Raw genomic sequence first — 16278 nt, forward strand, 5'->3', positions numbered from 1 at the left:
TTCTTGGAGTAGCTGGAGTGATAGAAAGCTTGTATCGGCCACGTTCAAGTGTGCCCCGGAGGAGTGGACTCTTGGTTTGAAGATCCTTCACAACAAACGAGTCATGGAAAAACTTAACATAAGTGTGATTATCATAACATAAGCGATCTATGCTAATGAGATTTCGAGAGATGGAAGGTGTGTGAAGGACAGAGTGAAGATGAACTGGAGTACTAGATATAGGAGACAGAAAATATGAAGAGCCAAGATGAGAGATGGGAAGAGACTTACCATTTCATATGACAACTTGTTCACCATCATAATATGGAGTAGGTTGTTGGATGTTGGATAGGTTAGGGGTCATGTGATGAGTAGCTCCAGAGTCCATATACCAGTCTTCATCTGGATGATTGGATTTTGGAGCAGGGGAAGCAGTGACATAGGATAAAGGTTGATTGGGGGCTGGAGCAGTTTAAGCAAAGTGAGCTTGGGGAGGGTGAATGGTCTTGTATTTGGGGTCATCAATATTGTAGCAGGATAGGGCTGTATAGTCAAGTTTACTGCAGATTTGATACTGAGGCCTATTGGAGGAGTTTGATGGTTGATGGGCGGTGGTCGTTGAGCTCGGGCAGGGGATCTAGGAAAGGTATGGTCAGTAACATTCATAGCAGAGAAAGGAGGATTAAGAAGAATACCTAGAAGAGATGGAGGAGGTTTGAAGGATGATCAAGTATTTTGTTGCCAGTGAGGGCGTCGAGGTTGTAGAGAGAGATGGGCAACATTGGCTTGGATTTGTTCAAGTTGATCCAAGGCAAACTGTGTTTCCAACCGAGAGTCATATGCGATAAGCAGGCTTCGGACATCAGCGATGGAGGGGCAGTCAGTTCTGTTCTGAATGGAAGTCACAAAAGGGTTGTACTCATTTCTAAGATCTTTAAGAATATATGCAAAATGATCACGGTAAGACAGAGGTTCTCCAATGGCAGCAAATTTATCTGCAATGTCTTTGATCTTAGCGAGGTACTGAGATACACTGGTGCCATCCTTTCTTATTTTCTGAAGCTGAGATCACAGTCCCATAATCCGAGTTGTTGAAGACGACTCATAAACCGTTCGAAGTGCTTACCAAATCTCTTATGCTGATTCGTAACCGACAATCTCACCCATTTTATCTTCATTGAAAGAGGAGTAAAACCAGCTCATGATAGTACGATTTCACTTCTGCCAATAAGAGAAATGAGGATTGAGATGTGTCTATTGAGGATCAAGGTATTTAGGTGGCTAGGGATAGGTGCCGTCAATGAAACTTTCAAGGTCGTAACCCATGATCAAGTTGAGAAGCTGATTTTTTTAGAGAAGATAGTTGGAATCATTTAGTTTGCCAGTGAGGGATTGGGACATGTGAGGGAAGTTTACTACTGGAGATTGTGGGGAGGAAGTGTGGAGAATGGATTAAGCGGTACCTGAGTTGGAAAAGAATGATGGGTGGGAAATCTGGCATACTGAGGGTGAAGGGGCGGTGGTGGAGGGCCATATTGAGGAGGGTAAAACGGGTTTCGAGCAAGGGGAGGAATGCGTTGAGTAGCAGGTGGAGTGAACAATGGGGAAGATATAGAGATGTTGGTTGGAGGTGAAACTGTCGAATGAATACCTGAGTTTGATGTCACTGGTAGAATAGAGTCTTCTTCAGATGTTCCCGAGCTTGACGCCATGAAGAAAGGAATAGGATGCTTAAAGTTTTGATACCATGTAGAAAACGGAAAGACAGAAACGAAGAAGACGAAGAGACGGAAGAGAGGAAAATAAATTTGCTAAATGATAGGCTCTCAACGATGGTGTACTCCTATCGTGTAATTGCTATTTATTAAAGTATATGGAGTCACTTAGCATAATGACATTGGTTAAGCATAACAACCAAGAGAGAGAAAATTGAAAAATAACAACCAAATAGTGAAAAATGAAACGTTGAAGAAAAATAGAGGGAAAACGGGAAGAATTCGTTTTAACAACTGACGTTGGACGTCTCTTTTATCAAATAAACCCATCTTCCACTTCCTGGAGCTCATTGTGGAGGCTTTACTCTTGAGGAAAAGTGCAGTTGCACAATCCCAAGAAAGAGAAAAAAATAGACTGAGAGAGAAATTGTCGTCGTAGATAAAATCGATTGGAGTGGGGCTTCAGTTGTGCCATCAGAGCTCGATAGTTACCTAGTTGCAGAAGATGGCTTTCTCGAGGTGTGTTCCGACATGGGTAGTCTCGGTTTGCATAGGCATTTTCAGCATGTGGGTGGTTGTTTTGGGGTGTTGTTTCCTACGTTGGTAGTCTTGTTTGCAGAGGTGTTGGTCGGTCGCAAAGTCGATTCCATAAAAACTACATTGATTTCAGATCACCCGTTTGAAGCTTTCTATGCATTTTGCATCTAAATTTGTAACGTGACTGAAGATGACAATTCGATGACAACTAAGGTGTAGGAGAAAACTAATCAATGTTAAGGGTAAAATGTTTCATTTAAAATTGAGACTAAAATGGGTAGTGAAAAATTCTCCATTTATTAGCTCATTTAATATGGTATTGATTTGAACCTCTCCATCATATTTTAATTGGTTGAGAGTCCATCTGACCAAACAAATAAATTAATGTAGAAAAAGTACTTTTTTTTTTTTTTTTTTGTCCCATTTTCATTTGATCCCTAAATCTCAAATTATTGCTTCTTTTAGTTTTAAGTTATTCGATTTAGTTTTGAATTCAAAATTTCATGACCTCATTTGATAGTCATTTCATTTTTTGTTTTTAAAAATTAAGCTTATTAGCAAAAAATAAAGCCAAATTTTGACAACTAAAAAAAATAATATTTAAATATTTACTTTGTTTTTTAAATTTAACTAAAAATTCAACTATTGTGCTAATCATTGTAAAAAATAGATAGAAAAGAGATAGACTTTCTTTTTTGAAAACAAAAAACAAAGTAATCACCAAACAAGACCTACAATTTTATCATTGTAATTTAAATTTTATTTTAATTTGGTCTCTAAATTTCAAAATTTACTCTTTAAACTCAATTTTCCACTTTTATACTCACTTTCAATTTTGTGCAAACTAAAAAGTTAAAAAAGTGAGTAGTTGATGAAAAATCAAAAGTCAAAATACAAATCTTAAAACCTAAGAACCAAACAATCGTAAAACCTTGAAGTAGAATTCTTACATTCTGAAACTTACATCAAATTCAAAACTTGTAGGGTCCAAAATATGGCATTTATTCCATTAATATATGCTTACGCTTGTCCTTCACTGAAAATTTTTATCCAATGCTGTTAATAATACGAACTTAGGAACTCAAAAAAAAAAAAAATCAAGAGATTTAGTCAATCCAACACTGGTCCATATAGTTGTGGACTAGAAAGAAGAGAGAACAGAACGAAATTTCTATATCCTAAAGTTTTAACCAAAAAGATAATAGAGTATTAAGCATAAAACTTATATTTATTGATTAAAACAATATTTTAATCATTTTTCCAAAAATTTTCGTTGTCCATCAAGAATTCAAGATCAATATCTTGGTTAACTTGAGCTCTCAGCCTTTATTGTAATGTTTTAGAATGACTGGCACACCCATGGGTGCAACAGAATTCAAAAAATTAATTATAGAAGGATAAAATTATGTAAATTACGAGAACTATAATTGTTACCTGCTGAGCCAAATTATGGAATTGCAAATTGAGGCACATTTTTCTTCAGAAAATCAGCCTAAACTTTCCCTGAAACAATATTCTAGTAAAAGATTCCTAGAAAAAAAAATTCCAACTACATCATCCATCAGGCTCATCATCGAAAAGCCTCCAAATAAATATCGAAAGAGGAAAATTTTGCAGCAAACAAGATATGATTATTTGTTTAACGTAATTGAATCATAGGTAAAAATTGTACAGAATCTCACTGTGGAAGCATAATCAATGACCTCACTGGCTGGGAGGAGGTTAGAGATGAACAAGGAGAAGACCTTCTGCCCAGTTCTTGTCACCAATGCAAAGCCAAACTAATTCGAACACATCTCAAACACTTTAAATGTTGTCTATCAATGAATTGAGCGGAGCCCCTGAGTTAGGTGATGCCTGTAGCATCAGATCGGCGTCGTCTAAATCCTGAGGTTGAATGGCTGCATCCTGTTTGAAAAAGTTGGTTCATTTTAGCAACAATAAACAATTTCTTTAGTTAAAGATACAAGGTAAGAGAATTTGAACTTGACTAAGATATATATATATTGACCAATCAAATTGTTGCTCAAATTGGCAACAACGAAATTCTTGACACCCACAAAATCTTGGAATGCCAAGGTAGACACGACAGACGTTTACAGGAAGAAAAAAAATACTAGAAATACATTGTATTAAAAGATTATAATGGGGTAGACAAATTTACAAATCGAATCGAGCTTGCTCACACCTTTTGAGGAAAATCCATTCTTTCAAAATCAACAGTCTGGTTCAGGATGGGCTGGTAAAAAAGCCATTCATTTTAAACATAATAGAAATGAGGAGTGATTCTCATTTCCAAAAATATCTTAAAGGTAGGGGTAATAAAATTTTGAGTTTTGGTGTTGTCGAGTTGATATAAGAATGTGCAGAAAAGGGAACTTCTTTTCCAAACGTGATCTTGCAGTTACGCAGACATTTCTAGAAGTTTCAGAACCAATTTCAATCTATATAATAAACACGAGAAAGTCGAGGAGATAGTGGAAAACGTGTAATGAAATACCTGCGGTGGAATTAGCTGCTGTTGTTGCTGATCTTGAACCATGGGGTAGGCTTGTGGTTGGGACATTCTATAGTAGGGCTCTTTTAGGTCGAGTTTGCACGACGACGACTGAAGTATTCCTCCTTGCTCGGCACCAGGGCCCCACATTTTGGCTACACAGCAATCTTAGTTAGCAAGCTCAAAACACAAAACAAAGGAACCAAAAATATGAGAAAGATAAAGAAATCAACCTGATAGAGTCAAATAAATCGTGTAACTCTGAGCACTGTGAGCAACCATGTGAAGTCTGCCGGTTATTTCCTGTCCTGCCATGACATAAATTGGCTGGGAAAGGACACAACGTAACTGGTACCAATGGGTTGTCGGTGCACCTGGGGCAGTGGTAAGCCACCTTTGCACGGTGCTGCAAGTCGAAGCAGTTTATAAGCAATCAATGATGTAGTAGCCAGTTGCCAAAATTTTATCTCATAACCCGATATTTACCTGCCATTAAATAATACATCAAACCAGCAGGCCAATCCATGGATTCTGGCACCCACAGAAGCAACGAACTTCAGAGGAATATCTATGTCATACAATTCCTCTTCCTGATAATAAGAGTGGTTCTGTCAGAATACATTTCAAACCATATATTTCCAGGGGGGGGAAGAGAAAGGCCAGAACAACAAGAAGAAGATGGAACTCCGAGTCTCCGACTGTCAGTTCCGCTTTTAAAAGTATAAAAAATAAAGTGGTTGGTTGGTTTTGGTAGTTCATTTCAATTTTGCATTTGTTTAGGTAAATTTGGTTTTCAATTTTCAGTCCATTGGTTTTTGTGCAGGTTTAAATTTTTCCTTAAAGTGACATGTTGACTCTCAATCAATTTTGGCCAAGAACCAATCCACGCATTCCCTTAAATGGAAACACGTGAAAAAAGTTATCTTCCCAACCCAATCTTTTAATTGATAAAAAGAGAATATTATATGTTAATGAAAGGCCTATCAGAAATGTTTCCGTTAATAAAAAAAACAACAGTTCTGGAGTACCTTGATATTTGTGAAGTCTAAAACATGAGACATTGAAGCGGCGACCAATAATCTTGGATCAAAAGCATCCACCACTGGCTGTTTGTAACATAAAACAGAATATTATGGATACAAAGTTTAAATAACAGAAACAGAAATGAGAAATGAGATAATGCCGCATGTTATAACTACAAATACTGTGGTACATCATAGTGAACGGGGGTGCATGTGCATTAAGCCATAATTTACAAATGTGTTTTCCTTTGCTGTCATTCAGAAATCCTCGAGTAATGGGGCAAATCCAGATTAAACTTTTAAGTTAATCATCAAATTTTGATCTAAATTAAAAATGGCCCACAATTTTATTTTCAGGTTTTTGAAAGGGATGCACACCTGAGAAAAATAGCCTTGAAATGCCGATCCATGCAAGGCTGTCAAATCAACACCATAATAGTTTTGTTGCTGCCAAAAGAGTGCCTACAGAAAGAACATATTAAGCTTATTTTTGTTCATTACTATTTTGGATCAAAAAGAGACAAGGAAAGACCAAGAGGATACACTTTAGTTATCGGGATTATTTGCACTGAAGTGTTTATTAAACCATGTGCTTCCTCAATCACAAAACATTGCGCGTCATTATTTGAAGCCAAAGCTTGTGAAAGCTATACATCATGAGTGTTTTCATTCTGCTAATTATGTTTGGAAATTGTTGGAATGTAATCAGGAGAAAAGGCAATAAAATCAAAAGGAGAAGACTAGAAAATGCTTCCGTTTTGAAAACTTGAGTAATTGATCCTAAAATGACCTCTACAATGAAAGATAAAATGATGTGATACATTTTGCTTGATTGATATGATTATGGGAGACAACTCAAATACCAATGGAAGAGAGTAAATTCTTACTCAAATGCAATTTCATAAACGTCTATGTTGCGTCCTTTCTTAGTACATAAAAAATATCCTTTATTAAACATGAAAGCTAGAAATAAAATAGGGCTATGTTTCCTCTCATTTTCCTAAACGAAGATAGGACTAGGACATATTTTGGAAAAAAATGAAAAATTTGAGAATAACTAAAACTTTTAGAACTCCAAGGTCCAATGTGAAAACAAATTTGCACCTCAGAGACAGAAATGGTAACTTAACCTTTAAGGAACTTCATTAAAAGTCTCACCTTGTTAGCTACTTCAACAAATAGATATTCATCACTGAACGGTGCCATGTGAATCCTACATGAAGAACATCTTAACTCATAAGAACCCGAAATAATATTTATAACTGATTCATAAGCACTTAAAAGAACAAGAAATGAGAAGATGAAGACGCAGTGAAATAAACCATGATAATAAAATGGCATACAATTAAGAAGTCAAAACTGTTGTTTTCTTTCATGAAGATAAGGATGACTATGAGATAATATTTTTACCCCAACCACGTGAGAGTAAGAAAGGTGCCTGATGAAAATTTTCTACTATCAATTTACCTTCCTATTGTTGGGAACATCTTTCCATTTTGGTGCAAAAAACAATCCCTCGCAATCACATACGATTCCAGCATTCTTTCGTTGACCAATAAGGTGCCTAACAGCAAATAAGAAAATTGAGAAATGGGGCTAAGATCAACTTGTTTCCAAGATCAAGGAGGGAAACAGGAAATCATAACTTTCAAACATTTTCATTTGGAGGTTATACCTTTTAATTATTTAATCTGCTTATTCAGGGGTGTTTACATATGAACGAGTAAATAGCTAAAAGTGTTAGGATCATTCAAAATTGCACAATCTCCCAAGATAATTTGATAATATATGACAATTTGACTACAGCTCTCACCCATTGGCTCTGAGATTAAAATGTCTGCTTTCTCAGGTAATTCTACATCCTCAACTTTGCCTTTAATTACCTGAGTTTTGAATTGAAGAATATGACTATGACATAAATATTGACAGATAATGATACTTGCAATAGATTTTACACAATTAAAAAAACTCACTGTAATTCGTTGACTCAAGGCAGGGTTCCCTGCAATTAATACGCGAGCATACTCAGCCATTTCAGATGCTTCCACAGCATAAACATGCTTTGCGCCAGCCTGTTGAAGATATAAGACATGAGATCTGAATTCAATTACAGAACTGTTGAAGCGAATAAACAAAAGAGAGTTGTTCCTATATTATATTTTAAAAATTAAAAAAAAAAAAACAAAACAAGACAAAACAAAAACAAAAACAAAAACAAAAAAAAAAAGAAAAAGAAAGAAAAAAAAAAGAAAAAGAAAGAAAGAAAGAAAAGAAAACAACAAAACAAGACCATCAACCATAGCCTAGAGTACCTGAGCAGCAAATAATGACAAAATACCACTACCAGCACCAACATCAACCACCACTCGGCCTGTGAAGTCAGCACGATTTTCCATTACTGCTGCATAATATGTTCCTGAAAAAACACAAAACCACCGAAGTTAACTTACCATGTAATTCAGTTCAGTTAACAAATTGAAGCATTACCATATGGGCAGGTAACACGTACGCTACGCCAGTGTTTTAGCTATCAGTAGAAAGATAATAATACGTTTGATTTGAAAATTTCTGAAAGTGGTCCATAAAATAAAATTACAAGATAAACAACAGCTAACTTATATAACCTGTCCTCACATAATCCTGCAACATATTTTGTTGATGTAAAAGTTGTCCATAGTAGTGGAAGTACATCTTAGCAGATGATGATTCTATTTTATCATCAAACTTGCTTTTTAAGAAGGGAATTTCACCATTTGGTAAATGAGTGGTCCCTGAATATAGAAAAAGGTTAACTTCAGTAAAGTGTTCAAAGTGAAAACATCAACAAATTTGTACATCAATAGTTGCAACAATTGGGGTGAACTCCTGATTTCTACCTTGGACGAGATCATCCTTCTTCCTCTTATCAAAAGCAAAATGAAACGCATTGCCCTCTTCCTCATTTCTAAATTGAATGGTAACTCCTCTGGAATGAGATTTCTGTTTTAAAAGTGAAATTATTGAATGACACGAACAAGAACAGGGCTTCGTTCTTTAACAAGTTAAATTGTACAGAATTACAGATACTGAATTACCATTGTGGGGACAGATTTGTAAGGGAAGCAACACATAAAAGAAATGGCAGGGTTGATTAAAATATAAATTTCTTTCCTTTTTTTTAATTGAAGAGCATGCAAACATTTCTTCACAATGTCGAAGTTATTAGCGTGAGACTACCGTTCTTACCTCTTCATTGGCATCGTCTTCGGAAATGCAAACTGACTGAACAGGGCCTAACCGAAATATCTGAAGATATGAAAACAAATATGAAATCAATCATATTATATTCTCTAAATTGCTCACCGTTGACGCTGACGAATTCTAGCATACCTAATCTTCTGTAGATATTCTTAAATTCGCATGGGTCAGGTAGAATGTTAATTTAACTCGTGAATACCAACACGTAAACAATTGATCAATATGGAACATAGGACAGTGCAAGAGTTCAACACACTACCCCGTGCTTTGATAGTAAATCATCACTGAGCTTAAAAGCTAGATGTTCAGGTTATGGTATACTTAAACTTCTATATACATCTTTTTAACACTCAATGTTCTTAAGAACGGAAAATGTATGCCATTAAGCTCACCTGTAAACCAAAACGAGCATTCTTACAATGCACTCACCATATCTAATTTTTTTAAAAAATGCAGAACCAAAAAAAACAAAAGAAAGAAAACAAAAAGTAGTTCTCTTTTTTTCTCTTCTTTATTCCTTCTAAATTCTTCCACACACAAAACAACAATCACGATACGCAAACTCATTAAAAATGAAAAAGAACCTGAGAAGTCCGAAGATCGAAAGCAAGGTCATCGGAATCAGCCTCCTGCCGTAACCGAAGCTCTGCCGCGCCGGAACCTCCACCGAACCGTGCAACCACCGGCGCGGACGAAGATGACGAGGAGGAAGACGAAGAAGCAAGCTCAGAAATCGAAACAAGAGTGAACTCCTGAGGTTTGTGCTTTTGCCCTAAAGAGCCTTCCATTAATGTAAAACCTGAAGCCGAAAATCTATCTTCACTCCAAAAAATGGAAAAGTACAGAGTTTTCAGTAGTGCAAGGCGTTCGGAGGAGAATTAGGGTTTCTGAGAGAGAAACGAAAAGGTTTTGGAAATTCTATGGAAGCAGCCGCCCGGCAGAGAGAGAGACAGAACTGAGTGGCATTAAAGCCCAGTTTTTATATGTTATTTTTTCCTTCTTTTTTTTTTTTTTTCCTTTTCTTGATTTGGTATTGAAATTTCGTCAATATTTTCAAATCTTCACATATAATTAGAAAATATTTATTTATTTGTTTCATTTTTTTTTATGTACAAACTATGCTTACTTATTGAGCGATATATGTAGTGTGGGAATTGAATCTCACACATAAAAGTTGATAGTTCAATATTTATTCCCACTTTAATATATTTAATTTCTATAATCTATTCATAAATATTTAGTCATCCACATTTTGTTGATATCTTTGAAATTCTAAACCTTTTATGGATCGTCTTATTTATTTTGAAAAAAAAAAAAGTTTCAACATTAAAAGGAAAGCAAAGGTTAAAAAGACAAGAAGTTTGAAAGAGCATCATTTTGTGAAGGGTTTTGGTGCAATCGAGCAAAAAGGGCGGTCACGTGCTTGTCTCGCGTGCTTATGGGTTATGTTTCGATGTGAGATGCTGATATGGACTTTTGAGTACACCCCGCTGATATTTTAGCCTCCGAAGTAACGTGTCACTTAGAAAAAGAATCTAATGCTGTATGGGACCTCCAAAAGATGGTGGGTTGGTTGGAAAGAAAATTCCTTATATTGTTTTTTCTTTTTATTCCTTTTTCTCCTTCAAAATTTTCACAATCATCAATGCCTTACTTAAAAAATAAATAATATTTATGGAATGAAGTTATCACTCGTTGCAATATTGTACTCCCATTATAGTTGGATATAGATACAAAAATATATACGTCTCCTGATAATCATAGCTTTGAAATGTCTGTGTAGTTTATCTCTTATGTATCTAATAATGTTAAATTATCAATTACGTTGCAACACCCTCCTTCAGTAGTTTAATTCCACTTTGGGCTATGATAGAGTTGATAGATTATTTACTTTTACTTTTGGAATGAGAATATGTACCGAGCTTTAATATATCATATATATTACTTTAACCCCTACATCCTTTTTATATAGCGATAAAATGTGAGAATATCAACCTTTGAATTAGTGTTCGGTTCACAATACTACAAATACTAATAGTCAATTTAATTTAAAGATTAATTCCAACTAAGAGATTAAACTAAAAAACTAATAACAAAATATGTGAGTGGGAAAATATGTTAATGTAAATCCAATGGCTATATTCTTGTAACAGAATATGTTTTTTTCTTTTGTTTCATATTTACATGTAATTTGATACCCCTTTCAAGATATAAAAAGGTGAACCCTCAAAATCAATTAGGATATAAGATACACATTAGAAAAGACTAGAGTTGTACTCATCTGTTATTCTCTTCAAGATTGTGTCTTCCCATGGATGTGTACATTCTTAAGGCCGAACCACTTAATCTCAGTAGTTCTCTTCTTTCTCTCTACATCTTATTTTTATTTCTTCTTATTTATTGCTCAATTTCTCCTTCATGCAAACAAGAATATCATTGTAAGTAAGGGTTTGTTTTCTGAGAAAGAATCGAGGGAGTTTAGCTAACAAGAAAGAAAGGGAAAGTTAGAAAGAGTGTGTATGTTTTACTTTCAGATGCTATTCAGACCAGTTTCTGGTCTTTGAGTGTTATCATCCTCTCCACGTGTGCGGTAATTTCAGCCTCTACATGGTCTTCTTGCAACCACTTCTCCCACCTAACTGGTTTCATTATGAACTTATGACCTAGAGTGAGCTTTTCCTCCATTTTTCTTTCAACTTCTTGCAATTAATTTGGGCTTGTTGGAAAATCCAGCATTAAAAGCCCATCAAAAGTGGTATCAAAGCAAGAATTAAAGATCAAGATTCATTTTTTTGGAGGATCAAGATCTTAAAACTTACCTGATATGTCAGTAGTAAGAGTAGAGATATAGAAGTTTGATGGAAATGGTGGTTTTGCCTTTTGGAAGCCCAAAATCAGAGAAATTCTTGTATAGCAAAAGGCTCTCAAGGCCCTTATTAATCCATCAATACTCCCTGAAATAGTAATAGCTCAAGAAAAAGAGGACATGGAATCAATAGCATATAGAACACTGATTCTGAATCTAAGTGACAGTGTTTTGAGACAAATAATTGGAGAAGAGACAACTTATAAGATCTGAATTAAACTTCAAGATCTATATACAAAAAGAGACCTAACAAACAAAATGTATCTAAGGGAGAAATTTTTTACCTTCAAGATGGATTTTTCAAAGCCCCTATCAGATAATGTAGATGAATACAAGAAACTTGTTTCTGAATTCTAGAGTCTTGGAGAAAAATCCGGTGAAGAAAATGAAACATTTGTGCTTCTAAATTCTCTACCAGAAGCACATAGAGATGTAAAGAATGCATTGAAGTATGGTGGAGATAAAATCAACATATACACAATTATTTCAGCCCTTAAAACCAGAGAGATGAAACTTCAATCATCAAAGAGAGATCATCATAGTGGAGAATTTTCATTTTTTGAAGGAAAACCTCAATCAAACCAATGAAAAATTGGAAAATAGCAACCAAATGAAGAAAATAAAGCTAAACAGAAATTGAAGTGCAAGTATTGCAAGAAAAATGGTCATGTAATCCAAGATTGTTTCATTTTGAAGAGAAAGAACCAAGAAAAAGAGAAAGATGCAAAAGGTAAACAACCTAAAGCATCTATTATTGAAGGCTCTTTCATATATTTTGATGCACTTGCCTCCACTCAAAACCAAGCAAACTAGTAAGTCCTTTAGGCAAACACGACTAGGTGCTTGACTCTGGATGCATCTACCACATGACACTCTTCAAGCCTTGGTTCAATTCTTACAGAGAAATCAGTGGGGAGTCAGTGTACATGGGAAATAATGAGGCATGCCAGATTATTGGAATTGGATTCGTTTCATTGAAACTAAAGGATGAAACGGTGATACTTCTAAGAAATGTTAGGCATGTCCCAAATCTTAAAAGAAATCTCATTTTCCTTGGTATCCTTGATTCTCTTGGTTATGAATAAAGGATAAAGGTGGCTATCTGGAAGTCCTAAAGTACTTTAAGTTGGTCTTAGTGGGAGAAAAAGTGAATGATTTGTTCATCGTCAGAGAATTTGAAATGATAAGTGAAGCAAATGCTGTTATCACCTCATATTTAACAGAGACGTACCTATGGCATAAGAAACTGTCTCTTATTAGCTCAAAAGGCCTTGATGCCCTGTCCAAACAAGGCATCCTGCCTGAGAAGACCAGTAACAAAATGTCATTCTATGAGCACTGTGTGTTGGAAAAAGCTAAACGACATTCATTTATCAAAGCTCAACACACAACAAAGGGCATTTTAGATTACATTCACTCAAACTTATAAGACCAACCTCAACTCCAAGCCTAAGTGGCTCAAGGTATTTACTATCCTTCATAGATGTTTTTTCAAGAAAAAGTTAGTTGTATTTCTTAAAAACTAAGGATCGGGTTTTTGGAAAATTTAAAGAATGGAAATTGATGATAGAAAAACAAAAGGCAAAGGAAATCAAATACCTTATAACTGATAATGGCTTGGAGTTCTATGGAGAAGAATTTAAAAATTTTTGTAAAGAACATGGGATTACAAGGCATAGGATAGTAAGACACACACCTAAATAGTATGAGAGGTTAAATAGAACCATCATGGAGAAAGGGTTCAAAATGAAAAGTTTTGGGTTGAAGTTGCTGCCTATTTAGTGCATATCCTAAATAGAAGTCCTCACACCTCCCTAAAATTTCTAACACCTGAAGAAAAGTGGTCCAAATACTCTCCCAATTTAAATGACCATAAGGTGTTTGGTTGTGTTGGGTATGTTCATCAGAATCAGGGGGAACTCAAGGTCAGAGCTGCTAAATGTATGTTTGTTGGTTTTATTGAAGGTGTGAAAGGGTTCAAGTTATGGCATCCCACTGAGAAAAAATTTATAATCAGTAGAGATGTCACCTTTAGAGAAAAAGAGATGTTCATGCAAAAAGGGGAGAGTCCTAGAGAATAAGCTTCAACTAGTACCACTAATTTTAAGGTGGAAAATGTTAGACAAACCCCTACAGAAAGAGACCCTGATACTAGCACAAAAGAGATAGAGGGTACATCAAGTGTTCATGTTGAAAATGTTGGTTGTCCACCTAATTTGAGTCAATATTCTCTTGTAAAGGACAAACAAAGAAGAAATATAGTCCTTCTAGCCAGATATGCAGACACGAACTATATGAATCTAGTGTTGAATGCCACTGTGGCTTCTAATGATCAAGAACCAACCACTTTTGAAGAGGCATTGAGTGGTTATTATGCCAGGCAGTGGATCGAGGCTATGAATGAGGAAATTGACTCCCTAAAGGTCAATGACACTTGGTCCCTAACTACTCTTCCTAAAGGATGCAAACCAATTGCTTTCAAATGGGTCTTCAAATTGAAATAAGGTATCACTAAAGATTAGAAGCCTAGATATAAGGCAAGATTAGTTGCTAAGGGCTTTACTCAGAGACAGGGTATTGACTATACTAGGATCTTCTCCCCTATTGTAAAACATACTACAATCAGACTTCTATTATCTTTGGTGACTCAACATGACCTTGAATTGCATCAACTAGATGTAAAAACTGCTTTCTTACATGGATATCTAGAAGAAACAATTATATGCAACAACCTCAAGGTTATGTAGTGAAGGGGGAAAAGGACTTGTATCGTCTCCTACACAAGTCAATCTATGGCCTCAAGCAGTCTCCTAGGTGCTGGTATGGAAGATTTAATGACTATGTTACTAGCGTAGGGTTTCATAGTAGCTCTCATGACATGTGTGCATATATAAACACTACCTTCTATAAGGGAAATGTCTACTTACTATTATATGTGAATGTCACGCTCCTGGTAAAGAGTTATAAGGCTTGTCTAACTCAAGTCAAAAGTCTCTTAAGTAAAGAATTTGGCATGAAGGACTTAGGTGAATCAATGAGGATCTTAGGGATAGACATTGTGAGAGACTGAGGCTCTTCTACCCTAAGCATTAATCAAACATCCTACTGTGAAAAGGTAATTAAGAGATTCAACCTAAATGAAGTTGGACCAGTTAATATTCCTATAGCTAAACATTTCATCTGTAAATTCACCAAATGACAGTGACCAAGAACACAAGCAGCAGATGGAGAAAATTCCCTATAGTTAAGTTGTGGGCAGTTTGATGTACTTAATGGTCTCTACTAGACCTAATCTATCCTGCTCAGCTAGCCTAGTGAACAAATATATGTCCATCCCTAGAAAAATGCACTGGGAAGCCACTAAATGGATACTACGATACCTAATATGGTCAAAGAATGCTAACATAACCTATTAAAAGTCAGATGAATCAGTGTTTAACCTTGTTGGCTATGTTGATTGGACTTTGCAGGGGATAATGATAAAAGAAGGTCATTATCAGGATATATATTCTTACTAGGGGAAAACCTAATCAGCTGGAAGGTCACTCTACAATCAATTGTGGCCTTATCAACAACAAAGGCTAAATATATTTCATTAACATGGGTAATTAAAGAAGGCTTGTGGTTTAAAGGATAGATGAATGACCTCGGATTGAATTAAATAATAGTTAAAATCTACTGTGATAATCAGAGCACCATTCACCTATCTAAAAATCTACAATATCACAGTAGAACCAAGCATATTGATGTTAAATACCATTTCATTAGAGATAAATTTGAGAATGGAGAAATACAAAATTTGAAGGTTCATACCTCTGATAATCTAGTGGACATGCTCACAAAGCCAGTAACGACGATGAAGCTCCATAAGTACTCTGAACTGATAGGATACGATCTTCTTGAGAAAGGTTAAAAATCCGAAAGACACTTGAAGAAAATACAAGGTTGGATTTAAAGGGGAGAATTTATAAATCCAATGGCTATATCTTTGTAACAGAATTTGTTTTTTCTTTTGTTTCATATTTACATGTAATCTGATCTCCTTTTCAACATATATAAAATAGTGAGCCCTCATAATCAATTAGGATATAAGATACACATTAGAAAATATTAGAGTTGTACTCATCTGTTATTCTCTTCAAGATGTGTCTTTTTGTGGATGTAGGCATCCAAACCACGTAATCCCAGTGTTCCTCTTATTTCGCTCTACATCATCTTCTTATTTTTTTTTTTTCTTATTTCTTATTCAATTTCTCCTTCATGCAAACAAGAGTATAACTGTAAGTTGTTTTCTGAGAAAGAATCGAGAGAATTTAGCTAACAAGGAAGAAAGGGAAAGTTAGAGAGTATGTGTGTATGTGTTTTACTTTCAGATGCTATTCATACTAGTTTCTGGTCTTTGAGTGTTATCCTCCCCTCCATGTG

At 35.4% G+C, this 16278-nt stretch overlaps 1 protein-coding gene across 1 annotated transcript; it reads right to left on the reverse strand.

The window, feature by feature from the left end:
• Nucleotides 1-3683: 3683 nt before the first annotated feature.
• Nucleotides 3684-10012, reverse strand: LOC120067285 (probable histone-arginine methyltransferase 1.4). The gene is made up of 15 exons (XM_039018822.1): nt 9572-10012; nt 8976-9035; nt 8627-8729; nt 8375-8521; nt 8063-8166; nt 7724-7822; nt 7564-7633; nt 7218-7314; nt 6909-6963; nt 6129-6212; nt 5757-5834; nt 5215-5318; nt 4962-5134; nt 4732-4883; nt 3684-4139 (listed from the first exon to the last, which is right to left on the reverse strand). The coding sequence occupies exons 1-15, from the start codon at nt 9773-9775 to the stop codon at nt 4038-4040; spliced, it is 1632 nt and encodes a 543-aa protein (XP_038874750.1). The 5' UTR covers nt 9776-10012; the 3' UTR covers nt 3684-4037.
• Nucleotides 10013-16278: the final 6266 nt, after the last annotated feature.

The sequence above is a fragment of the Benincasa hispida genome, chromosome 12 (assembly GCF_009727055.1).
Source record: "Benincasa hispida cultivar B227 chromosome 12, ASM972705v1, whole genome shotgun sequence".
Taxonomy (NCBI): Eukaryota; Viridiplantae; Streptophyta; class Magnoliopsida; order Cucurbitales; family Cucurbitaceae; genus Benincasa; species Benincasa hispida.

Coding starts and splice junctions, on each gene's coding strand:
- LOC120067285 (XM_039018822.1), bottom strand. CDS start 9,775: ATGGAAGGCTCTTTAGGGCAAAAGCACAAACCTCAGGAGTTCACTCTT. Junction 6,213..6,908: donor TTGTTGAAGTAGCTAACAAG/GTGAGACTTTTA, acceptor TTCTTTCTGTAG/GCACTCTTTTGGCAGCAACA. Junction 5,835..6,128: donor TTCAAGGCTATTTTTCTCAG/GTGTGCATCCCT, acceptor TGTTACAAACAG/CCAGTGGTGGATGCTTTTGA.